General features: G+C 51.5%; 1 protein-coding gene across 1 annotated transcript; it reads right to left on the bottom strand.

Moving 5' to 3' along the window:
• Nucleotides 1-1403: 1403 nt before the first annotated feature.
• Lmna (lamin A/C) lies at nt 1404-22722 on the bottom strand. Its single transcript, XM_034499494.2, has 12 exons — nt 22164-22722; nt 8884-9040; nt 7290-7415; nt 6918-7088; nt 6600-6725; nt 5178-5398; nt 4855-5077; nt 4341-4448; nt 4119-4238; nt 3602-3697; nt 2634-2900; nt 1404-2384 (listed from the first exon to the last, which is right to left on the bottom strand). Exons 1-12 carry the CDS (start codon nt 22517-22519, stop codon nt 2358-2360), a joined length of 1998 nt encoding a protein of 665 aa, XP_034355385.1. The 5' UTR covers nt 22520-22722; the 3' UTR covers nt 1404-2357.
• Nucleotides 22723-25381: the final 2659 nt, after the last annotated feature.

A 25381-nucleotide genomic window follows, 5' to 3' on the forward strand; every position in this document is an offset into this window, starting at 1 on the left:
TTCAGCTGGATTGTCTGTGTCTCTGTCTCTCTCTGTCTCTCTGTCTCTCTCTCTCTCTCTCTCTGAGCTTGCAGGCTCTCATACAATATCCAGCTCAAGTCTACATTTGGTAAAATCAAATGTTTGGGATTTTGTTTTAAAAACAAGTAATTTCTTCAGTCTCCCCAAGAATGGTATCACATTGCAGATGGGAACATGGTGGTCAGAAGGCAGTGTGCAGGAATTAGCTCTCTCCTTCCACCACGAAGCTCTCAGGGCTAGGATTTAGGTTAGTGAGTGTCTTTACCAATGAAGCCATCTCTTGGACTCAATCACTTTGGCTTTTGTTTTGTTTCGTTGAGACAGGGTCTCTCCTATACAGCCCTGGTTGGGTTGCTAGAACTTGTTATATAGAATAGGCTGGCCCTGAACTCAGAGACCCACCTGCCCCCACCTCTGGAGTGCTGGGATTAAAGGTGTGTAACTGCATGCCTGGCTCAATGATTTTAAAAGGTCTAATTGTGTGTGTGTGGGTGTGTGTGCATATGTGAAGTAAGTTAGTGCACATGTGTGCGTGGGTGTGTGTACATATGTGAAGTTAACGCACATGTTCTGGAGACATGTTGGATGTCCTAGAGCTGGAGTTACAAGCAGTCGGAAGCTACTTGATAGGAGGGCTAGGAATCGAACCCGGGTCCTCTGAAGGACAGTCCATGCTCCTAACTTCTGAGTCATCTCTTCAGCCCTCAATCACTTTTGACTGAATGCCCAGCTCTTCTACCCAGGAAAGACATATATTTTGGGTTTGTTTGTTTGTTTTGGTTGTTTGGTTTTTTTTTGCTTTTTCGAGACAGGGTTTCTCTGTGTAGCCCTGGCTGTCCTGGAACTCACTCTGTAGACCAGGCTGGCCTTGAACTCAGAAATTTTCCTGCCTCTGCCTCCCAAGTGCTGGGATTAAAGGTGTGTGCCACCACTGCCTGGCTACATACATTTTGTTTTTGAAACAGGGTCTTGTGAATACCAGACTAGCCTTAAACTCAGCACACTCCAGCCTTTTCTTTCTTTCCTTTCCTGAGCGCAACATCCAGAGTGTTGGGACTACAGGTACAGCCTTTGCAAGGAAGTTGTGCTTCTCCCGACCCCCTACTCCAGCCTCCGTCTGTCTGTGTTCCCATGCCTGATGCACATGTGGCTTGCTGGCCCCATTTAGAAAGTGTTGGATCAGTGCCAGGTGGATGAGGGTTAGGAAGGACACCCCCTTTCACCCCACATATGCTGACCTTTATAGAAGCCTCTCTCAGTACCCAATACAAGCCTTCATAGCTCAGAAGCATGGAATATGCAGTAAATGTGTGGCGCATGTGTGTGCATGTGTCTGCCCCTGAAAACACACGTGACACCCAACAAAGAGAGACACCACAGCATCCGAGATGGAAACAACTAGTGTATTGATTTGGGGGGAGAGTAGAGGTGCAGATGGGAAATGGGGTGAAGGGTTCCTTAGTGTTTGCTGTAGCCACCAATCACCATACCCTCTAGTCTTCTCACTGGCCCCAGCAGGTTTTCTCCCCATCTCCAGGAGCCTTCATCCTTCACTTTTTCCTGTATTCCATTTGATACTGCCCTCCATCATAGGGACAGAGCCAGCCAGGCTCATAAGCTGAAAAAAGGTAGGCTCAAACTGATCTTCCCCTCCCCTTTCCCGTCATTCCCATCTCTTGTCTAAATAAAATATAGAAAAAGCAAGCATGGCAGATTTGCCTCTGGGAATCCACTCGCTCCAGGCTAGGGAAGGGCAGGAAGAGAGTAAGGCAGGCAGAGGAGCCTCGGCCAAGTGTAGTGAGCCGAGAGGGGCCTGACCTCTCTCAGGCATCCTCCCTGCACCCCATTTCTCTACAGCTGGCATGGCAGCGGGCCAGCTGTCGGAGGAGGCTGGTGAGAACTCCATGCCTGCCTCTCAGGCACCATGTCACAGGGTCCTGGGATAAGGGCGAAGCCAAAGCAGCAGGACAAAATCTAGACTCTACAAAAGCAGTCCTTTCCCTGGGCTCCTCAGAGAAGCCCTTTGGTTTTAAGGCAGATACAGGGGAAGGACTTAGGACTGAGATAAAAACTTGGGGTTTTTTTTTTGTGTGTGTGTGTGTTTGGTTTTTTTGCTTGTGTTTTTCCTTCAGTATAAAACCACTGTAGAAAATAACTTCTCTTAGAAAAAAAAAGAAGAAGAAGAAGAAGGAAAAAAAAAAAAAAAAACCCAAAGGCAGGGGATAAATTTTTCTTTGGCTTCAGGCCTGCTCTTCTAAGGAGCAGAGCAGGAGGTGGCATGTGACGAAGAGGGGGCAGGTGGCCTCTGCCCCCACCCCTGCCTGGCAGGTCCCAGATTACATGATGCTGCAGTTCTGGGAGCTCTAAGAGAGAAGAGAAGGTAGAGGTGAGCACAACGGCCGGCCCTTCCTCTCCCTCCCTGACCCCAAAACGGGAGTGGGGGGATCTCCCCAACCCTCACACTCTGGGCCTCACCCTGACCTCGAGTCTGGGGTTCAGACAGGAGGGGCAGGGTGCAAGAGGGGCTGCAAGGTGGGGTACCCCACTCCCGTGGGCTGCCCTGCCCTGCCGTTCAGTGAACGGTGTCCTGCTATAGGGCCGAGATGACTCACCTGGGTCCGCGGACTGGAGTTGCCCAGGAGGTAGGAGCGGGTGACTAGGTTGTCCCCGAAGCTGCCACCCCCACTGCCCCCCACACTGCGGAAGCTTCGAGTGACTGTGACACTGGAGGCAGAAGAGCCAGAGGAGATGGATCCGCCCACCTGGGCTCCTGAACCACTGGCAGCCTTGTCAGCAGGCTGCCCACATGTCCCACACAGCACGGTGCGTGAGCGCAGGTTGTACTCAGCGGGGTCCCCCGAGCTGCTGCAGTGGGAGCCCTGGGAAGGGAGACAAGGCTCAGGAGGGACAGCGAGTTTGGGACTGACTTCCTAGGACCAGCACCTAAGCTCTGGGCTCCTGTAGCTTCCTGGCCATTGGGCAGGAAGGTGATCTCTGTCTATACCCAGACAACCAGAGTGATAGGGACCTGGGAGGCCTGTGGCTGAGAGGAAGGGCATGACAGGGGGAAATGGGCAGGAAGTCCTTGAAATAAAGAGCTGTGGCTTTAACTCCTGATTCCTAGACACTTACTGGGCAATCAAAAGGAAGACCAGAGATAGAGAAATTTAATTTGTGAGGGACAGGAATTAGAGAAAACATTGTTGCAGGGAAATCTGAGGAGAAGCATGCAATAGGGTGGAAGAAGAGACTAGAGAAGTGTGCATGCAATGGGAGTGAGGAAGAGAGGCAGGGCTGGGGCCAGCTCTGTCCTCCCATCCCCTTCCCAGGAGACAAATCCGGATCCCTGTCCACTGCCGCCGTGGAATAGTCCATGGCATCAGAAAGCTCCCACTCCCTTCCTTACCAGACACCTGGGTTCCCTGTTCAAGGTAGAGGGAGGAGAGAAGAAAGGCCAGGGCAGCAAGTGGCATTCCAAAACATTCTTTAATGAAAAGACTTTGGCATGGAGGTGGGAGAGCTGCCCTAGGCTGGCAGGGCTACCATTGTGGGATGGGGCTCAGCGGCGGCTGCCACTCACACGGTGGTGATGGAGCAGCTCATCTCCATCCTCTTCGTCATCCTCATTGTCCTCAACCATGGTCAGTGAGCGCACCAGCTTGCGCATGGCCACTTCCTACGGGGACATAAGCCCAAGAGTCAGGGGATGAGGGCTGTGTAGCCTAGCTACCCATAGTAACCACCTAGAACCGTCCCAGGCCCTTATATAACCTAGCTCCAACCTATGACGCTGGGGCTAAGGACGGACGGACGCACGGACGGACGGACGCACGCACGCACACACACATGCACGCACTCAGGAAGGACACAACTGAGAGCTCAGCGATCTTTAAGCTGGAGTCAGCTGTTAACACTGACTGGCTGACTTCCTCCCTAATCTACTGGGGAGACTTCTGGCTTGCTTACTGGGTGGAAATTGGGCTCAGGAAAGAGATCCTAAACCCAAGGCAGGTTCCCTTGGGTTGGAGGTAGCTAGCTCCCATTGTGGCCACCAGGGGGAGCCTTGTCCAGCAAGCTACCGGTTGCAACATACTCACTTCTCCAGTGGCGTTGATGAGAGCAGTACGAAGGCTGCTCCCACAGCCCCAGGTGTTCTGCGCCTTCCACACCAAGTCAGTAGGGGGGCTATGGGTGGCCCCAGCTCCTGAAGCCCAGATCTGGGGAAAGATGGTTTAAGAGATGTGCTTATTCTTAATGCCTGTCCTGAGGCCAACTTCTTCATCCTAGAGTCCCAAGTGCCAGTCAGCCCTTCCACTCACCGTCACCACCTGCCCGGCCTTTAGGGTAAACTTCGGTGGGAAGCGATAGGTCATCAAAGGATCGTCACCATTCTGACGCCTGATCTGCCAGTTGCCCATAGACTGGTCCTGCAAGTAGGGTGGACAGGAAGCTCAACCTGGCTCTTGGCTTATCTCACTCAGGAGCTTAGGTAGGCTAGGCACCACAGTGTACACCTGCAGTTCTACTATGGAGACTGAAGCAGGAATCCCAGGAGATCAAAACCAGCCTGAACAAGACTCCATTGCAAAAAAAAAAAAAAAAAAAGCAAAGCACAGAGAAGGCAGGCCTGTCACCACTACCCCTGGCGTTCAAACCTAGCATATTCGCTCAAGGGTCATACAGTGCCACACACACCTATACCGTGTATCTTCCCAATGATTTAAAAATGAAAGGACCACCACACACTCCAAATTCTCAGATAGGGAGACAGATGCTCTACAAGAACCAAGGGCTCCCAGACATTGAAAACAAGACCCGGATCCACAGACCCACCTCGTTGGATTTGTTGCGCAGCCGCACAAACTTTCCCTCCTCATCTACTTCTTCTACTGCCACACGCCCGCTAGTGCGAGCATGCTGCGAGAAACTGCTGCGGCTCTCAGAAGACTCCAGCTTGCGCTTTTTGGTGACGCTGCCTCCACCCTGAGACTGGGATGAGTGGGAGGAGGTGCGGCCACGGCTGCGCTGCGAAGTAGGGCTGGGGGACAGGCGAAGCCTAGAAAGGTGGAGACAAGGTGCTGGGGTTCGGCAAGGTAATTGCAGGCTAGAGCCCCCCCCCCCCCCCGACAACATCTCGATACCCCCTCCTAGTTCACCTCTCCTCCTCTCCCTCCAGCAGCTTTCGATAGGCGTGGATCTCCATGTCCAGGGCCAGCTTGATGTCCAGCAACTCCTGGTACTCATCCAGCTGCTGCTGCATCCTCGCCCGCATCTCGGCCATCTCTCGTTCTTTTTCAGCCAGCAGGCGCCGGCTAGTATCCCGCTCACGGGCCAGCGAGTCCTCCAGGTCACGTAGCTTTGCCTCTTTGGCTGCCAACTGGGGTGGGGAAGACAAGGGTCTGATGAGCTTCCAAGGGCTGGTGTCAGTGAAAAGGAGGGAGGGGCATAGGGGAAAGCAGAGGAACACTCAGGGTCAGTAGGCTCTCTGTAGAGCCACCACGGCCTTATCCAATGACCAGGAAGCCCTTCCTAACATCTGACTGAAATCTCTCTCTCGTTCTGAGGCTAGACCTCTTCTCCTTTTGTCACAAACAGCACAGCCAGCTAAAATAATATCGACATGTAACATTTCACACTGCAGTGTCATGACAGACCTGGAGTTAGGGAGGACTAGAATGTTCAACATTTTCCATTTTTTAAAGGGTTTCTTTTCTTTTCTTTTTTTTTTTTTTTTTTTTTTTGGTTTTTCGAGACAGGGTTTCTCTGTGTAGCCCTGGCTGTCCTGGATCTCACTCTGTAGACCAGGCTGGCCTCGAACTCAGAAATCCGCCTGCCTCTGCCTCCCAAGTGCTGGGATTAAAGGCGTGCACCACCACAAAGGGTTTCTTTTTTAAAGGTTTGTTTGTTTGTTCATTGGTTTTGAGACAAGGTTTCTTGATGTAGCCTGGCTGCCCTGGAACTCAGTAGACCAAGCTAGCCTTGAACTCAAAGTCTCGCCTGCCTCTGTCCCTAGAGTGCTGGGATTAAAGGCGTGTGCCAGCACAGCCTGGCTTCTTTTCTTTCTTTTTTGAGACAGGGTCTCACGTAGTCTAGGCTGGTCTCAAACTTGCTATCTAGTTGAGGATGACAGTGAATCTCAAATACTTCAGCCTGGGATGAAAGGTATGGACTACCATACCCAGTTTTCTGTGGTCCTGGGGATAGAGCCCAGGCCTTCATATATGATAAGCAAGCACTGTACCAACTAAGCTACATACGCAGTCCAAGGAGGCTCCATTTCCAAGTCAGAAATGCAGCTGGGTTTGTAACCAGTGGGAAAGCACCTATCTACCGTACACAAGGCCTCTGGTTCGGTCCCCAGCGAGCACAGAACAAACACGAAAAACCCTTCAGACACAGTAAAATAGAGGCTCTGAAGGTCAAGGCAAGCTAACGGGGAACCCTGGAAAACCAGACAGACATCATCCAAATCGTGGGGTATGATCCTGGGGTCCCTTTCCCCCTCTACTCTTCTCAGTGGGCTTCTGCAATACCTACTTAGACCAGTGCGGTGGTGGGAAGGGTAAACTGGGGATCACCTGCTTCTGGAGCTGGCTGAGCTGGGCCGAGAGGCTGTCAATGCGGATTCGAGACTGCTGGAGTTCCTCATGGGCAGCCCCCACGAGGTTGCTGTTCCTCTCAGCAGACTGCCGGGCATTATCCAGCTGCAGGGAGCACACAGTTATTAAAGCAGGAACCTAGAGGTGGGGGCCTGAGGACGGTATCCCCCTGCTGCAGCCTCAGGTCCTGAGCCACCTGACCCCCCTGCCACCATCCACCGTCCTCAGGGCACACCCTGCATGGGTAGGATAGACTGCTACAGCAGCACCAGGGACAGGGTGGGATGAGGCCAGCACCTTGGCGGAGTAGGTCTTTTCTAGCTCCTTCTTATACTGTTCCACCTGGTCCTCATGCTGGGCCCGCAGCTCCTGCAAAGCATCTGCCAGCCGGCTCTCAAACTCCCGCTGCTTCCCGTTATCGATCTCCACAAGCCGGGTCTCATGCCGGCGCTTGGTCTCACGCAGTTCCTGAAAGGGTTAAGTGAAGACACTTAGAACATCAGAATGGTTCCTTAGAAGCTAAGACCAGAAGTCTACACTCCCTGTCTTGCCTTAACTCCACAGGCCAGGCACCGGCAGTCCTGGGTTAGCCTGGCATACAGGTGAGTCTCCCAGCCTGAGCCCAGTGTCCAGCTGTCCATAGTCAGACCCATACAGTGTGACACTTACCTCACTGTAAATGTTCTTCTGGAAGTCAAGCTCCTCCTTCAGGGTCTGTAGCCTGTTCTCAGCATCCACTCGCCTCAGCATCTCATCCTGAAGCTGCTTCTTAGCCTCACCCAGGGCTGCCTCAAGCTGAGAAGAAGAGGAAGAAAGCCAAGTTCATGGAGAGGGTGTTCAGGATACACAAAGAAGCTGAGTGATGGCTGTCCTAGGGAGAGCAGGTCTAGAGGCAGTGAAGGCCTTCAGTACCCATGAGGGGAAGGATACCCACATTCTCACAGTAACTACCCAGGGTAGCCACAGCACTAAGAAATCAAGGGTGAGGGCCTGTAAGATGGCTCAGCAGGTGAGGGTGCACACCATTAGGCCTGGACAACCTAGGTTCTATCCCTAGAGCCCACATGGCAGAAGGAGAGGACAGGTTCCTGCAAGTTGTCCTCTGGTCTTAACATGTGTGCTATGTCATGTGAGGGGCCCACAAAAGAAAAAAAATGAAAAAAAAAATGTAAATGAATAATAAACTCCCCTATGTAGGACCTCCCTTTCTTTCTTTTTCTTTTTTTTTCTTTTTTTTTTTTCTTTTTTTTTTTTTTGGTTTTTTTGAGACAGGGTTTCTCTGTGTCCTGGCTGTCCTGGAACTCACTCTGTAGACCAGGCTGGCCTCGAACTCAGAAATCCACCTGCCTCTGCCTCCCAAGTGCTGGGATTAAAGGCCTGTGCCACCGCCGCCCGGCTAGGACCTCCCTTTCTTGGCACAACACAGCAGTTACTCTGAAGGAGGTCCACACAGAATGTAGCAAGAACAGGAAGGAAACAAAGTATGGGGGGTAGGGAGGGAAGGCCTGGGACTCAAAGGACAGGTTAGTGGAGTCTGGGAAGGGACATTAGTGGCTGCAGTGGCTGCAGGGGCAGGCCGGGTACAAGCATCATCTTAAGTTGTCAGGAAGACCGGTTCTGTCGAAGATAAAGTGCTGTTGGGGGGTGTGTATGCAGGAGCAGGACCACAGGCAAGGGCTAGACCAGGAGGAGATACCCTTAACTGCCCTGGAGAATGGTTTCCAGAAGAAGCACCAAGCTAAGACATTCATCTTAGGCAATTGCAGGCCTGGAAGAGCTGGGGAGGGAGGACGGGAGGGAGGAGGGGAGGGGCCCAGCCTTGGCTTTGGAGTCACTAAACTGTGTCCCTAACTTCTTCAGTCGTGTTCCATATGGCACATCAGAGTGCAGAGAAGCAGAGAGGACAGCTTGGAAAATATGGGACGCAGCATACACGGGCAGCACTGACCCATGCCAGGATACAATTAGCTATCAGCACTGTTATGGCCTTGGTGGACAGCTTTCCTCTGAAGCCAATGGAGCTGTCTCGAGGAGACAGGAGGGGAGAAATCAGAGATAGGCACAGTACACTGTGCTGTTAAACAGAGCTGATTTGTAGGTTGCTTTAAGTTGCTGTGCTGCTCCTTGGTGGCCAAGGAAGGATGAGCAGTGTTCTGGACCATCAAAGTGAAGGTGAGCAGGCGAATGGGCCTGAATGACAGACAGGTGGGATCAGATACCTCCCAAGGTCCATTTGTCAGGAGGGCCCCCGACAGCGGCCTACCTTGGCTACCTGCCCCCGCAGATCATGGAGCTCGCCCTCCAATGTGCGCTTCTCGCTGAGAGCAGTGCTCAGGGCAGCTTCCTTGGAATTGAGAAGAGCCTCCAGGTCCTTGAGCCGGGCCTGCGCAGCCAACAAGTCCCCTTCCTTCTTGGTATTGCTAGAAAAGAGAAGAGGAGGTTTCAGGATCTTGTGTCTGGGACGGGACAGCTCTGCGATTCCTGAAGCTGTCAGAAGAGGGCACCCTTACATTAGGGTTGTTGGCATCCACCAGCTTCTGGGGCTGGGTTCTCACCACTCCTAAGATTTCCCAAAAGCCCCCTCTTGCTTCTCTATCCTTCCCATGACTCAGGGCCGAAGAACGTGCCTGGGGCCAACGGCGAAGCTAGATCAGATGATATGAATGCCTGGCTCTCTTTGCCTCCTATTCTGTCTAAAATAGACAGGGCACCTTTGTCTCCTACCCCTTCCCACACAGGGCCTTAACCTTTTCCTCCCCTGGACTCCACCCATTTTCCCATTCAGCTTGCTTCCCTCCCTTGGACAGACTGAGTGTCTTAGCCACTGCACACGCCCCAGTCCACCCCCCCCCCCCACTCCAGTTGGAATTTCAAATTAGTCTACTCCCTTTTGCCCATGTTGGACTTTCAGGGGAAAGAGTCTCCCTAGGGAGACCAGGAACAAGGATAAGAGAAGCATATGAGACCTTTCCCTTCTTGGGATTTAGTCTTAAGACCTCTCATCCCCACACAGCAGAGGGACCCTCCATCAGACCTCTGACAGTAGACTAAACCCTCCCTACTGCTGGGCTTTCTGGCATCTGTTCCAGATGTCTATCCCAGGATTCCAGATCCATGGGGTTCCAGTCTGGAGCCACACCCTATTCCTAGCTCCTTAAAGTAGACAAAGCTATTTCGTTAGTCTCTACCACCCGGGAATGCCTCTGCCTCCCCCACATTCCTGAGTCTTTCTGCTAGTGAACTAGAGAAGCAGAGAAGCCTTAATTTCCTGAAAATCTCTGGAAAGCCTGAGAACTTTCCAGACACAATCCCTTCATAAGTACTAGATAGAGGGAAGGGAAGCAGTAGACCCTGGTACTAGTAACCATCTACAGAATTATCTGTTCTCATGAGGAGCCCACCACAGCAAAAGGAAAACTAAGGGCTGAGGAGATGGCTCTGGGTAAGGAACTTCCACATAAGCATGAGGAACTGAGCTTGGTTCCTCAGCCACACAAAGCTGGGTAAGGTACCGCCTATGCCTATGTAACCCCAGCATTTCTAAGGTGAGATAGGAGCCCGAGAGAACATCGCCAGGGGCTTGCGGCTCAATTTCCCTGGCTGTACAGTGGCAAACAAAAATACATGTTTCAAGCTAGGTGAAAGGTAAAAGACCAACACTGGAGGCTGTCCTCCAACCTCTACCTCCAGTAGACCAGAATTCGTGTGTTTGCATGCACATGATAAATTAAAAAGAAAATTAGGTGGGCAAGTAAAGCGGGGGGACCCACTTTAGGAAGACAAGCCCTGTCAACATTTTTCTCTTGCTACAAAATCTCTAAGCAGTAATAGGTTTAGAAATCTACCCTGCAGCAGCAGAGGAAAGGCTAGACTGGAGGAAGCTAAGGAGGTAGAAGACACTCCAGGAGGTTTCAGAGAGTCAACGTCCTCCACCTATGCTCTACTGGTCTGGGAGTGCCACAGAGGGTCAGAGAAGAGTGCAGAGTCCTGGAGGCTGCTCCCCAGGCTGTATGTTGCTCCCTCCACACCGCAAAACAAGCGATTTAATGCAATGGTGCCTTTCTCCTGCAGAGGCCCTTCCAGAACCAGAGACTATTTCTCCTCCTCCATCTTAGCATGAAAAGCTAAAAATAAAGTCAAAACCCAGCTCAGGTTTTGGCTGCCATCCGGCCCAGCCCTGGCTAGAAGCACGGCCCCAACTTTCCATGACTTCAGAACTTTTCCGAAGCTGAGACAGCTGCAGGGGAGGAAAGAAAATGAAGAAAAAACACGGGTACAGGGCAAGCAAGTTGCAGAGACAGAATCTGAGCTCCTTGGGCCTGCTCCAAGGCTGGCAGAGGCTTCCCAAAGGGGCCTCTCTATCCTGAAGGCCAACAGGCTGGGGCGCTGCTGGTGATACGGGGGAGACTCAGAAGACCGAGTCCTTTAACCTCCCCCTTTTACAGATGAGGAAACTGAGGTGCAGAGGAGGATGCGTGGCCAACATCAAGCTCGGCAGACAGTCGCAGGGGCAGTGTCCAAGCTAACGTTTTTTCCCCTCCCCCTCCCCCTCCCACCACTGCCCTCCTAAGCCTTGGGTGTGGAGAGACTGAATAAATAAGCTAGGAACAGATGGAGTGCATCCCTTTCAAGGAACCCATCCCTGACTGGGCTGAGGATGCTTACCCTCAAGGACACTTCCTAGCCCTGCCTCCTTGGGCGCTAGAGGTGGAATTCCCAGGGTTCCTCTTATCCTTGGCTGTACTGGGGTGTGGTGTAAAAGCCAGGAGTGTATGGTCTGACATGCACAGGACTGGGGTTTTATGATAATCTAGCCATGTGTCGCTTAACAACGGATGGTGTTGTGAGAAGTCATTAACTAGTTTCATCATTGTGCAAACATCACAGTGTGATCACACAAGATGATAGAAGCTTTTGGGACCCTCATCGGATACACAGAAACACTGTTATGTGGGCCGTGACTGTAACAGCAAATACTTCTCATGAGCTTATTATATGCCAGGCACTGCTGTAATGATGACAGTATTAACTGCCCTCAGAGATGGATGCTATTACCAATGGGATACAGAAAAGGCAGGCGGTGAGAACTCTAGCCAGGGCCCTGCAGAAAGCAGAGCTTGTGTTCATGCCTTCAGTGAAATCCAGGGGAGCTGTTTTTCCATCCCTCCAGTCCCTTCCAATGCTTTACCCAGCACTGAAGAGACTCCATTAAGGATTAAGACACACCCCGTAGCTGAGGGAAACCTCAAGCACACATTATCAAGGAAGAACTTGTGGTTTTCTTAGTCAGGCATGGGGAGCCCCATCTAGGGAGAAGAAGCCACTATCACCCATGGGCTCATGACTCAGACCTTGGGAGCTCTGTAGACAGAGCCACAAGCACACCCTAAGAAATGGGGGTGGGGGCTCTTCTTTGTATAGCCCTGGCTGTCCTGGAACTTTGTAGACCAGGCTAGCCTCTAATTCAGAGAATAGTCTGCTTCTGCCTCCTGGCTGCTAGGATTAAAGCAACACTACCAAGCCCTAAAAATTCCTTTTTTTTTTTAAACAAAAAATTGCTTTTAAATCATGCTTTAAGCCTGGTATGGGATATACAACTTTAGTCTCAGCACTTGGGAAGCAGAAGCAATCCTATCTCAGGGTATTCAAGGCCAGCCTGATCTACATAGAGTTCCAGACCAGCCAGGACTACATAGTGAGATACTAGTCTTAAAAAAGAAAAGAAAAGAAAAAAAAAAGAAAGCATATTTCATATATAGCAATGCGAGTTACATGTTTAACACTGTAACAGTTATTTGATATCATTTAAAACAGATTTTTAAAAGAAAAATCTTGAGTTAAATGGCTGTCCTCTATCAAACACCATTTCCTTCCTAGGAGAGGGAGACCTCAGCCTGGGCTGGCTATGCAGACACCAGACAGGCCTAGGCATCTGTATCTGCATAGAGGTGTGGTCCAGTTCCAGCCCACTGGGCGTGGTAGTGGGAAAGCTGGATTTGTGCTGGGTTGGTATGGAGGACTGGGTGGGGCAGACCAGGGGAGCTGGGAAGGGGCAGGAACCCAGGCTCCTTCTGTGACTCATGTTCAGAGCCACAATACCAGGGCAGGGGGCGGGAAGTCGCCCAGTGCTCTCAGGGGGGCAATGAGACCCTGCCTGCCTATACCCTGTTCCAGGCCTGGTGCCATGCTCTGCGTGAGCAAAGGAGTGGTTGCATCCCTGCTGCCTCCAGGGGCCAGGGGCAAGAAGGGTTGGGTATCCGGTTTAACTCATCCCAATGGGCAATCCTGGCTCAAAGAGGGGCGTGTGGGGGAGGGGAGCAGAGCAGTCAGGAACAAGGTAAGTGAGAAGCGGACGCGGGTGAGGGGTGGGGGGCAAGGCTGGGGTCCCCAGGCTGCTTCAGGGAAGAAAGGCAGCAGTGGCAGAAGGGCTGGATGGGCTCAGGGCCAGGCGCTGACCCGCCCACTGAGTCATCCTCCTCAGCCACCTCAGACGCCAGATATGGAAGCCGCGCGGCCTGTTTGGCCTGGTTGCCGGGAGCAACAGCCTAAGCCCAGAGGGAGTGGCCTGCATTTCCTCCCCTGTCCTGGGGGAGGGACCGGCGGCCCAGACTCCACACGGGGCTAAAAATAAGGAGCAGGAGGGAATGACGGACCGGCCCGCGCCCCGCCCGCCCGCCTGCCGCCTCACCGGCCCTCGGCGTTCCCCATGGCTGGGCCGGAGAGAGCAAGGCCTCGCGCCCTCAGGAGTTCCGGAAAGATCCGGTGACCCCTGTGGCTGGGCAGAGTACTGAGGTGCTGCTCCCAGGTCCTCCTGGGACCGCAACTCTCTACCTTGCTAACTTCCGGCCCTACTCTGCCCAAGCTCCTGCTCGACCTAGACCCATATTGGTTTATTTATTATGTATTTTTATTCATGACAGGGTCTCAGGTATCCTAGGGTGCCTCGAATTTGCTAAGTAGTCAAGAATGACCTTGCCGGGTGGTGGCGGCGGCGGCGGCGCACACCTTGCCTTTAATCCCAGCACTTGGGAGGCAGAGGCAGGCGGATTTCTGAGTTCGAGGCCAGCCTGGTCTACAGAGTGAGTTCACGGACAGCCAGGACACAGAGAAACCCTTTCTGGGAAAAAAAAAGAGAGAGAGAGAGAGAGAGAGAGAGAGAGAGAGAGAGAGAGAGAAGAATAATAATAAGAAGAAGAAGAAGACGAAGAAGAAGGAAGAAGAAGAAGGAGAAGGAGAAGAAGAAATGACCTTAAACTTCTGATCCTCCTGCCTCTCTCTACCTTCCAAGTGCTGGGATTACATGTGGTTTATGGGATGCTGGGATGAAACCCAAACCCCAAAGTTCCTAAATGCTAGGCAAGCTACATTCCCAGACCCTATTTTTTTCCATTAACAATGCAGTTTCCTTTATCTTAATTATGTAGACATGAATGATGCATGTACTGCATATTAAATACAGAAAGCTTTCTATATCTGGCCGAGTACAGCAACCCTGCCCATTCTCCACACATTCACTGAGCTCCACCTCAGCCCAGGTTTTTACCTGTGGGATCTTTGGGCTTTTCTATATATCCCCTTAATACCTTAAAGTTCAGATGTTCGGGGCTTCTAGACTAACCTTTGGACTAATTTCTTTCACAGATATAGATGGGGAAACCTGGAGAAGACCAGGTTCAGACACTAAAAACCTACCCACCAGGTCACCCGAGTACACTCTGAAGAGACAGGGACAAAGCCAAGAAAATGACATAGAGAGCAGAGGGTTCGGGACTGTGAGCAAGGAGAAAGAGAAGGAAATGTTAGGTGGCAAATAGGCTTCGGAGAGCAAGGGAGATACAGTCCTTTTAGGAAGTATACTCTTGTGTTGCTAGGAGACCCCCATCAAAACAACAAAGGCCTAAGGAATCTACCACCCTTGACTATCTTCGAACCTTACACCGGCTCTGGACTCTACAGCCATCCAAGAAAACCACTGCCCACTACTTGGTTTCTTGGTTGGTCCCTGGGTCTGTGACCACTTCCAAATTCTGGCAGGATGTGGGCAGCCCCACTCTGGCATGCTCTGCAAGGGAGGAAGTAAGCAGGGCAGGTGTTCCTGACTTAGAAGTCTCCTGAGCCTTCCTCAAAACCTGTCCCGTGAAACTCTGGATGTCTGTCATTTGAAAACTACAAGGTTAAGGCTGGGAGGTGGTGGCACACGCCTTTAATCCCAGCACTTGGGAGGCAAAAGCAGGAAGAGATCTGTGAATTCAAAGCCACTCTGGTCTATAGAGTGAGTTCCAGGACAGCCAGGGCTATATAGAGAAACTCAAAAAAAAAAAAAAAAAAGAAAGAAAGAAAGAAAGAAAGAAAGAAAGAAAAACAAAGAAAGAAAAAGAAAGAAAACCTCACTGTATGGACCACCTCTGGCCTCCCCACGCAGGCACCATGTGCCTGTGGTTGGCTCAGCTTCCTCAAGCCTCTCTTAGAGTACTGAACAGGCCTGGAATCTAATGGTATCTGAGGCCTCAGATCTGCTTCTGGAGCAGCCAGGATCTCAGTTGCCTTTCACCCAAACAAAGACAAGTCTTAATTCCAGGATGAGGGAGAGTCTGGTAGGGTTCTGGTGCCCAGAGCAGGGTAGGAGGCCTGTTGACATGTTCAGACAACACTCTAGCAGAGGCACTGGGCCTGGCAAGGGGCCAAGCCTGAGTCACAGCTGCTGGATATATCAACGTGGCATTGTACAAAAGAGAAGCCGGGAGCCAGAGGCCAGAGCACAGGGGTCCGGATACCCAGAAACCAGCTTCTCCCCACTCCTGCCTGCCTTTCAGTCTCCTGCTGAACTTCTCTTTCTAGCCTACTCTTCCAGAAGGCAAGCTTGTATTGTCACGAGATGTCAGGGTAGGGCCTGAGGACAGACAAAAGTAAGACAGCAGGAAGCTAAGGAGGGTGGCCTAAGAGAGGAGAGTGACCGAGGGACTTCTCGGAAAGTGCTTCTCAGCATTGACTTCTTGGGACTCATTAGCCACCCTCTCTGGTAGCACACACTTATTAACCCTGACAGTCCCAGGAGGGAGTCTGAGCCACACTCAGGAGAGTGTGGAAGCAGAGGAAAGCTTTGAACTTCTAGTCTCACTGCACTTTGGCTAAACCTGGAACAATGCAACAGGTCCTCCCAGCCGGCAGAGGTGGCAGTCATAGAGCTTCTGCAGGAAGAAGAGGGAGCCTTTCCATTCCCAAAAGCTTCCTCACCCTTGGCCACTATGTCCGGAAGCCCTACTCCTTGAAAAAGGACATCTAGCTCTCTGAGGTGCCCCTAAAGAGGTTCTATATGTCCTCCACCAAATCCAGACGTCGTTCTTCTTGCTGTGGCTTGGTGTAAAGACAGCCCACCTGAGCAGCTTCTTCACCAACTATACAAGCTCTGGGTCTCCGTCCACTCTGAGCCCTGCACACCATCCATGACTCAGCTCCCACTTCCGGGCCCAGGATCCCAGCCTGAATTATTCCCTGCCTCAGCAGGCAGGATTCTGACTTCCTCTCCTATAACTAGACAGTAAGTTAGGGAGAGCCCCTTCCCAAATACTGTCCCTTTTCTTAAGGGATTTGTAAGGGCCAAGACTCACAGCGTTTTGGCTGAGTACACCAATGTGAGCGGCAGGTAAGCACGTAAGGTCACAGTGCACCACCCACTGGCTTCTGGCATGTGATATCTGACCCTGGCAGTTGGACAGACAGTCCCATCTTTCCCAGGAGCCTCCCTTCCAGCCCTGAAACTGGTCAGTCGGTGCCACAGACAGACTACCCTGCTGCACGATAGGGCCCTCTGGTAGGTAGACACTGACATGAACTTGATTTTCCCAACAGCACTGAAAACAAAGCTTACACCAAGACAGTAGTGTCATAATAATTAGCCAACTCCAACAAGCTCTTTCCGAGAAGCAGGAAGGAGACAAGTGGTTTTAATCCCACTGCTGTGGGAAATAGTTCTATAAAACAACAACAACCCTGCACTGGCTATTAACTATACTCCAATTTATTGTGCTGGGTTTATAACCTCTCATGTGGTATTCAGAGGACTTTCCCTCACTTTATGGGTCATTGTACTGCTTTGAAGCACAAGGTGCATATCTGTTCTAACTCTCTTTCTTTTACTGTTAGGGAAATAAAGGGAGAGGGTTGATTAATTCAAGGTCACACAGCAATTTGGGGACAAGGGTGAACCTAGAGATAGAGACACCAAAGGCCACAGCTGTTTTAACTATGACCTAATACTATCAGTCCTTCTGTTAGTGGAACATCTTACTGAGAGATAACAGGTCTTGTAACTTCTCCAGTGCCTCCATGTATGCTTGAGCTAGCCTGGGTCACCTTCAGTATATTTACTGGGACCAAGGACAGGAGGCTAGAAGAGACTCTTCCTAGTGTCTGGGCCTCCAGACAGTCTGTCTAGTTATAGCTGCTGGAGCTGGGCTGGGCTGGGAGGGCACAGTGTAAGGAGAGCAGAGGGCACAGCTGTAGGTGAAGGCTGAAGGCGTCCTCCCAGCTGTCCTCCTAGCTGGCCCTGGATTCAGCCCTGACAATGAGCTACTGAGTGGCATGCAGGAGTGTCACTGACCACTTGAGGCTAGGGGAAGGCAGTAGGGGGACCCTAGTGGGGAATGGCTTTTCTGTTTCCCTTGGGCTCCTTCAGTACTTTTCAGGTCCTGGGTCTAGCTGCAGCAGCCACATCCTCCTATTAGGAATGTGAATGGGATCACCTAGGGCCTGGTACCCTTGAAGACACTGTCTCAGTCAATGTAACAGTTCTGCCCAAGGGCACAGCCTCTTTCAATCCAGGTAGCTGATTCCTACCCCAGGTCTCAAGACTGAAAGCACAATCACCATGCTCCCAGAGTTACTGTTTAATGATGTATATAGAGCCTAGGAGGGCTCTGGGTCTTTCCAGATACAGATGGAGGCACATGTGTCACTGGCCTCAGAGCAGAATCTCTAGGCAGCAGAAGTGAGCCTTGGCTAGATTTCCAACCTGTCTCTCACACTCAAGGTTTACCAGAGTAGACACCGGAAGTCAGAAGCGCATGCCCTAACCTTTCACCCTGCAATGTGTGTAACAAACCTCTGCCTTCCACAGCCTGTGCTGTTCCCGTGATTACTTCAGCTTGCAGCCCCCTGCTTCTCTGCACTGGAGTTACAGGAGCCTGCTAATACAGGGGGCATCAAGCATGAAGGTCTCAGGGGGGAAAGGCGCTTCTGCGTTGCAGGTCTGGAATTGTCCCCACTTCTGACCAGCCTTACTCTAGTAGTTTCTCATGGAAGGCACACTCAGATCACACTCTGGATCTCCATATAGCCAGAACTAGCCTGGAATTCACCATACTCCTCCTGCCTCTCAAGCTCTGGGAATTACAAGCTTGTTCTGCCAAACCTAACTGGTACTAGAGACTGAACATCAGGCCCAGTCATGCTAGACAAGTGCTCTACAACAGAACTTTAGCTACAACCCAATGTGTGTGTGTGTGTGTGTGTGTGTGTGTGTATCTGTGTGTTGTGTGTGTGTATCTGTGTGTGTCTATTGTGTGTATCTCTGTGAGTGTGGGTGTGTCTGTGTCTCTGTGTGTGGTGATAGGCAGGCACTGTGCCATAGAGCCACACCCTATCCATTTTTGCCATTCTAATTTCCTATATACAGTGCCTGTTTGGAACCCTGGCTCCAGATTCTACCAGTCTTTTTTTTTTAATTAAAAAAAAATTAAAAATTTGTGTGTGTACTTGCGTGCGTGCGTGTGTGTGTGTGTACATATGTGTTTGTGTGTGTGTGTAAAATTTATTGTACAGGTTGCCTACAGACCTGTGGAAACCAAAAGAAGGTATCAGATCCCCTGAAGCCGGAGTCACAGGCAGTTTTAAGTTGCCTGTGAGTTCTGGGAACTGAACTCAAGTCCTTTAAAGAGCAGTACGTGCTTATGAGCTCCTGGGCCATCTCTCTAGCACCAGTTATCTGTTCTTAAGAGTGTAGGGGTGGACCGGGCAGCAGTGCTGGCACACACCTTTAAGTCCCAGCATTTGGAAGGCAGAGGCAGGCAGATCTCTGAGGTGGAGACCGACTTGGTCTACAGAGTGAGTTCCAGAACAGTCAAGACTACACAGAAAAGCCCAGGCTCCCAATAAATAAGTAAATGAGCAGGGATGGCCTGGCACGGTGGCACATGTCTCCCATAACTCCAAAAGCACAAGCAGGCAGGTGTTCAAGGCCTGATGTACATAGTGTGTTCCAGGCCAGCCAGGGCTACACAACGAGACCCTGTTTCAAAATAAAAAGTTGGGGGTAGTGCCTGGAGAGATGACTCAGTGGTTAAGAACACTTGTTCTTGCAGAGTACTGGGACTCAGTTCCCAGCACCCTCATGGTGGCTCACAACCATCCAACTCTAGTTCAGAAGATCTGATGCCTGATGCCACCTTCTGACCTCCACAGGTACCAGGCATGCATGTGGTGCACATACATAAAGCAGGCAAAATACTTATACACATAAAAATGTTAAGAATCTGGAAAAAAAATAAAAGATAGTTTATGGAGTGCTGGCAAGATGACTGAGTGAGTAAAAGCCCTTGCCACCAAGCCTGACAAGCTGAGTTCCACCCCTGGGGCCTGTGTCATGGAAGGAGAGATCCACCTCCTGCACACTGCCTTCTGACCTCCATTTGTGTCATTCCTCACAGAGAAGAAAGAGTATTGAGCACTCCACAAGGGAGAGGTGAGTTGAGTAGTAACTACAGTGCCACCTGTATCCTTTTCTTTTCTTTTTTTTTTTTTTTTTTTTTTTTTTTTTTCCTTTTGCTTTGTTTGAGATGAGGTTGCACTATATAGCCTGGACTAACTTTGTAAGCTAGGCTAGCCTAACTCAAACTTCTGGTGATCCTCCTGCCTCTGCCTCCTGCATGCTAGAATTACTATCAGAGGTTCCAAGGAAGGAGGCCAGGAACTATCAAGAAGGTTTCACGGGTAAGAGTGCTTACTGCCAAGCCTGATGACATAAGTTCAATCCCCCAGCCCCATATTAGGTAGGAAAGAACCAAATTCCCCAAGTTATATTCTGCCGTGTACACTGTGGCACATGTGCTTGTATTCTCACAGACACTTAAATAAACCTAAAGATGGGGGAGGCAGGAAAGGTACCCCAGGATGCTGTGGAAAGAGGAGAGAAGATGCAGATAGATATCCAGGCCCATAGCCTTCCCTTTCAGACATCTGTGGTCTATACTCTGTCTCCTGTTGTCTCTTATAAAGCCACTAGGGTAGGAGGGGTGGTGTCTGAGTCATCTATGCAGCTGTCTAGCTTGGAGTAAGGCTTACCCAGCCCTAACCCTGGGGTGAGCCTTCCCCTTGCTTCCAACTGTCCTGTCTCCCAGCTTAGATGTCTAAACCTCTTGAGGAGAGGAGGGAAGAGGAAAGGAGACAGTTGTTTCATTCTCCCTCTTCTCTGCCGCCTCCTCGGAACCTACAATCCAGCTTGAAAAGAACAGGCCTGTGGGTGCAGTTAAGAGACCCAAGTTGAGCTGTGTAAAAGATTGTCACAGGGTAGCACAGTTCTGTCTAACTCCAAGCCTGACCCTGAACTCTGAGCTCCAATTAAACATTAAACAGGTCACTTCCCCCACCCGGCCCTGGTGGGCGGGACTACTGGACAATGCCTTTCATCTCCCCAAACTTCATTTGGGCCATTTCTCCACCTCAGCCTGAGCTCAACAGCCACAAAAAGGAGCAGCAGCCGTGAGTCTTCTACGATGGCATGGAAGGGCAGACACCCATCTCAGTCCCTTCACCTCCACTCCACCCTACCAGCATGGACCTAGGTGTGTATCCCCACCCCCTTCCCGGAAGCCCAGCCTCCTCAGTTAGGATCAGTGGAGAATAGAGGCAGGTGGCTAAATATAAAAACTCCACATATCACCCGGCCCCTACCCAATGTGTGTGCACACCACCTGGTGTCCCAGGCTGGACAGCTGCACCGGGGGCAGAAGACACAGGATGGTGTGGCTAGATGAACAAGAAGCTATAGAGTCCACTGTCCCTGTCCCCAGATCTACTATGCAAGCTCTGCACTCGGATCTGCAAGAGCTTTGGCGGCTGACTTAACTAGTTCAGATCACTAACTAGTTAACTCACTGGGACTCCTCTAACTTGCCTCATGTATTTCTTGATAAGGTGTCCATATCCTTACTGGATAAGAAGACAGGTAATTCCTATTAGCAGAAAGAAAGGCTGGACCCATCTGTGCACATGACCTCCACTCACAGTTGAGGCAATGGGCTTGCCATACTCACCACCTAGGGCTGGGATCTGGTAAAGAATAGAATGACCAACCACAGATACACAGTGGGTTTTGTCGTAAGATAATGCAAAAAGGAAAAAGAGGAAGAGAAGTCAAAGCTCCCAGCCCCTTGGGTATCTGCACACACGTCCAACACTCTTTGGCTTGGGTCTACAACATAGAAGAAAAGACCACAGATACAGAGCCAACTGGGAATCCCAAGAGGGAGGGCCCAAACTTCCAGGCTTTGGACTTTTTAGAAAGAAGGTGGAGTCAAGTAGGGTGGGGTAGGGTGGGGCAGGGATGGGTGCGGTGGGAGTGGCCTGAAGCTCCCTAACGGCTGGATTTCAAAAATGTCATTGTATTCCAGAGGCTTAATAAGATCAAGACATCAACAGCTCAGAGGATGGGCCAGAGTAAAGTCTGGCTTGTCTAGGAAAATGAAAGTGGCTCACTGGCTGAGCGAGAAAAGGACACAGCTTCCAAACCTTTAAGTCACCAACCAGAGAGGGCCAGGATTGGGGTACCCCAGACCTAGGCATAACAGAATTTCCAGAGCCATTAGCTTCTGTGCCCAGTCTCCCTCTCCACCCTCCCTGCATTCCTAGCCCAGGCAGGCCAAGGGCTGTGGGATCTGCGGGGGAGCAGATCTTCTGGTGTGCTTCTGGTGGGCCTGAGAGTCTAGGAAAAGCCCCAGACATTCCCAGCTCCTAGAAAGAACCAGGAGAAGGCCATGCTTACACAGCCATGGGAGAAAGGGGCTATGCAGCCTTGGTGACCCCTCTCCAGGTACCACTGGACAAATGTCAATGTGGGAGCTATGTTTTAGCGGGCATCATGTGTTCAGAGCCACGTTGGGCAAGATTGGCAAAGTGCCAAACCTACCCAGAAAGTTCTAATAAAACCCTTTCACCCATTCTGATGTGTCCCGGGCGGCGTTTGGGAGTTCCGAGACCTGGTAGAGCCTGTTCTGCCTTCCTCAGGCCCATCCCCCAGGCTCCAAATGGCTGTAAAATCCCACCTTGACAGAGTGAGGCCCTGTCGCCAACGCTACTTGGTCTCAATGACCCCGCCACTCTTTATATACCCCGACCTCTAACAGAGACCCCCTCCCTTCTGTGTCCTGTCATGACTATTACCCTTGGCACTGCCAGTCACCCGCGGGAGGCAGTTCCGGGGAGGGAGGGGACTAGATGGCCAGTTACGGGCGACTGCTGCCTCCCTGGTGCCGGCCGGGCCTCACTCACCGCGCCTTCAGCTCCTTGAACTCCTCACGCACTTTGCTCAGCTCCAGCTGGAGGCGGGCGCGTTCCTTGGCCACAGAGTCGAGGGTCTTGCGGGCATCCCCCAGCTCGGCCTCGTAGGCCGCCTTGATGCCGGACACCTCTCGGCTGACCACCTCTTCAGACTCAGTGATGCGAAGGCGCAGCCCCGCGTTCTCCGTCTCCAGGGAACGCACGCGATCGATGTACACGGCCAGGCGGTCATTGAGCTCCTGCAGGTCCTCCTTCTCCTGCAGCCGGGTGATCCGAGTGGGCGACAGCGGGGTAGAGCTGGCCTGCGCCCCACTGCGGGTGGCGCGCCGCTGAGACGGGGTCTCCATGGCCGGCAGGGTGGCAGTGCTGCCCGCTGGGCAGGGGTCCCGAGAAGGGTGCGGGACTTGGACAGAAGGGCAGAGGCTGCTCAGGGGGACAGCGAGCCGGCGAAGCTCGCTCCTGGCAGGCGTGGAGATCTGGGCTGGGCACTGGCGCACCTCGGGATCTGGGTTGGCTGGTGTTGAGGCTGAGGCAGCGTTCCCGCGAACACTGAGTCACTGACAGCCGGGCAGAGGCTCTAATAGGCCCTCCTCTACAGGGGGTGGATCCACTGCTCTTAAAGGAGCCATCCTATACCCAAATGGGCGGGGGCAGGTATGGTGAGGAGGAGCCAGCATGCCAACCCTCACTCTGCAGAACACCCCTTTCTGGCCTGGGGCTTCACAACGTTGGTTCCTGCCTACTCAACTCCAAGCCTGTCTTTGGCCTTCTGGGGTAAAGGGCAGAGCCAAGGAATGAGAGTGGGTGGGCAAAGGGTAGTGGTGAGGGACCAGGGGGAGTAGGTGCAAAATGAGGGAGAGGACCAGGCATCCCCAGGGAGCCAAGGAAGTTGGGGGAGGGCTGAGGCTGCTGCCCATCGGTGACTCACCCCATTTCCACCACTGGCTCCCCTTTCCTCAGTAGTGATAGTGAGTCACTTCTCCCCCTCGCACAGGACTCTCGGCCCATGCAGGGCTGCATTTCAGTATGCCAGGGGTGGGATGGCAAAGGAACGTCTGGGTCTTTAGGTAACTGAGGGATTACTTTATGCCCTCAAGTTCAGGGCAAAGATCAAAGGCTTTTTTTTTCCCCTATGTACTTCCCTTATATCTCTGGCTTTAAAACCAAGCATTGGGTCATTGGGTTTTAGAGCTAAGAAATAGGCCTCAGTCCCCAGGAGAAGGCCAAGAATAGAAACCAGAAGCTGGCCCTTCCTATCCCCCTCCCCTTTCATTTGGACCCAGACAGCTGGAAAAAGGAGCTGTTGAAATCCCTCCCTTTCAGCCCTTTTCTTCAGCTCACTCCACCCAACCAAGTCCAAGACTGTACTTATTTTTTTCCAGGACTGTACTTATTTTGATGGATAATTTAAAACAGATACTAAAGCTGTACGTGCATTCAGCACATGACCAGGACACCAGGTTCCAGATTTTTGTGGTTACAAGAAGGGCCTGAAAAGAGGAACAGGGTCGGAGGGTTGTTAATGCAGGGTCTCCATCCTGATTCCATTCCAAACAGTGGGAACAAAAACTGCAAAGCTACCCCCTCCTCAGCCACTGCATGCCTTTCTAGCCAGCTCTGGATGGGTCCTGACTAGACTATCTCCCAATACAGTAACTCTGGTCCCCTGGTTCCTTGTCCCAGGTCCTTCAGCCTCCATCAAAGACTTCTGGTCAACTGTCTAGTCCTTTCCTGTAACCCTAGCCTAAGCTGCACTAGCCCCTTCTGCCATGGTGCCTTCCCGTTCACTCTGTGAGGCCCTCAGGGCATTGATTAGCCTGCAGTGCCTGCAGTGCCTGTAGTTCCAGGGCTGGACAGGTTCTGGGCCATGGGCTTGAGTTGAGACTCTAGGAGATTTTGTTGTTGTTGCTGTTCTGTCTTTTCAAGACAGTTTCTCTATGTACCCTTGGCTGTCCTGGACCAGACCAGGACCAGAGATCTACCTGCCTCTGCCTCTGCCTCTGCCTCTGGAGTGCTGGGATTGAAGGCACATGCCACTGAGCTTGGCTCTGGGAGAGTTCTTATTTCTGTGACTGGGCTGTGTGGTGAGGACCCGGGATGCATCTCAGGTAGGGAATCTAGACCATGACTTCCTCAGATTATGTAGCTGCCATTCAACTTCCCAGACAAAACAATAGCAAAAAAAACTGTTTCTTCTGCTTCTCCCTCTCCTATTTTCTAACGGAGAAGCAGAGGTGGGTGGGTGAGCCAGTGGAACGTGAGGGCTGGGGCTCAAGCTGTTCCCACTGTCTCAGCCCTTCCTACCCCCTCCGTCTCCCTCCCTGGCCTGGCTTCTCTTCCTGGCTTCAGTAGCAAAACCACACTTAACTCTTATCCTACCCAGCCCAATTTTGTGGAAAAGGTATGAAGGAGGGCTTTCATCCCAAATTGCACTCTGAGCTCTTAGCAAAGGATCTATGTCACCACTACAATCAAGATGGTCTCAATCCTAAATCTGACCTTTAGAGGAGGGTCCTTCTACTCTAATTCTGTGTCCCAAAGACCAGAGTCTGCCTTCCTCTGTGAAAGCACAGACCAATGCCAGGAGCTTTAGGAGAGAGCAGGAGAGGCCAGGCATGATGGAAGATAACCAGCTCTCAACCATGCCTCTCCTTATTTTGACATGAATTCTGCACCTGCCTTCCCTGGTCAACTGTCACATGAGCAAAGAGGCTGACAAAGACCTGGGGACTGGGCTCACAGGACGTGGAGTTCTGCAAACCAAGCCGCAGAGCAGCACTACTCTGCTTGGTGTCCCAAGAGCCTCATCACACTGGCAGAGAAGAGTGGGGAGGGTCCAAACCAAGAGGAATGTACATTCAAGAGCGGCCCGGAACACAAAACCAGATAATGAGTTCCACATGGAACCCAGAAGTCTGGGAGCTGGAGCTTCTTGAAATCCAACATGGATGTGCCTCCAATGGAGATGGAGAATATACTTGTTCAAACAAATATTTATTGAGAACCTACTGTGTAACAAGTTTTTTCTAGACACTAGGGATACAACAATGGACACATAAAAAATGGGCTGGGGAACCATGTGTGGTGGTAATTACCTTTAATCTCAGAGGCAGAGGCAGGAGGATCTCTGTGAGTACAAGGCTAGCTTGATCTACACAATGAGACCCTGCCTCAAAATAAATAAACTAAAACAGAATGGGCTGGAAGTA

The sequence above is a fragment of the Arvicanthis niloticus genome, chromosome 4, assembly GCF_011762505.2.
Source record: "Arvicanthis niloticus isolate mArvNil1 chromosome 4, mArvNil1.pat.X, whole genome shotgun sequence".
NCBI lineage: Eukaryota > Metazoa > Chordata > Mammalia > Rodentia > Muridae > Arvicanthis > Arvicanthis niloticus.

Excerpts from the sequence above, each read along its gene's own strand:
- Lmna (XM_034499494.2), bottom strand. The coding sequence starts at position 22,519 with ATGGAGACCCCGTCTCAGCGGCGCGCCACCCGCAGTGGGGCGCAGGCC. Across the intron at positions 7,089-7,289 it reads AGAAGAACATTTACAGTGAG|GAACTGCGTGAGACCAAGCG; the intron begins GTAAGTGTCACA and ends TAACCCTTTCAG. Across the intron at positions 2,901-3,601 it reads AGCTGCTCCATCACCACCGT|GGCTCCCACTGCAGCAGCTC; the intron begins GTGAGTGGCAGC and ends CTCCCTTCCCAG.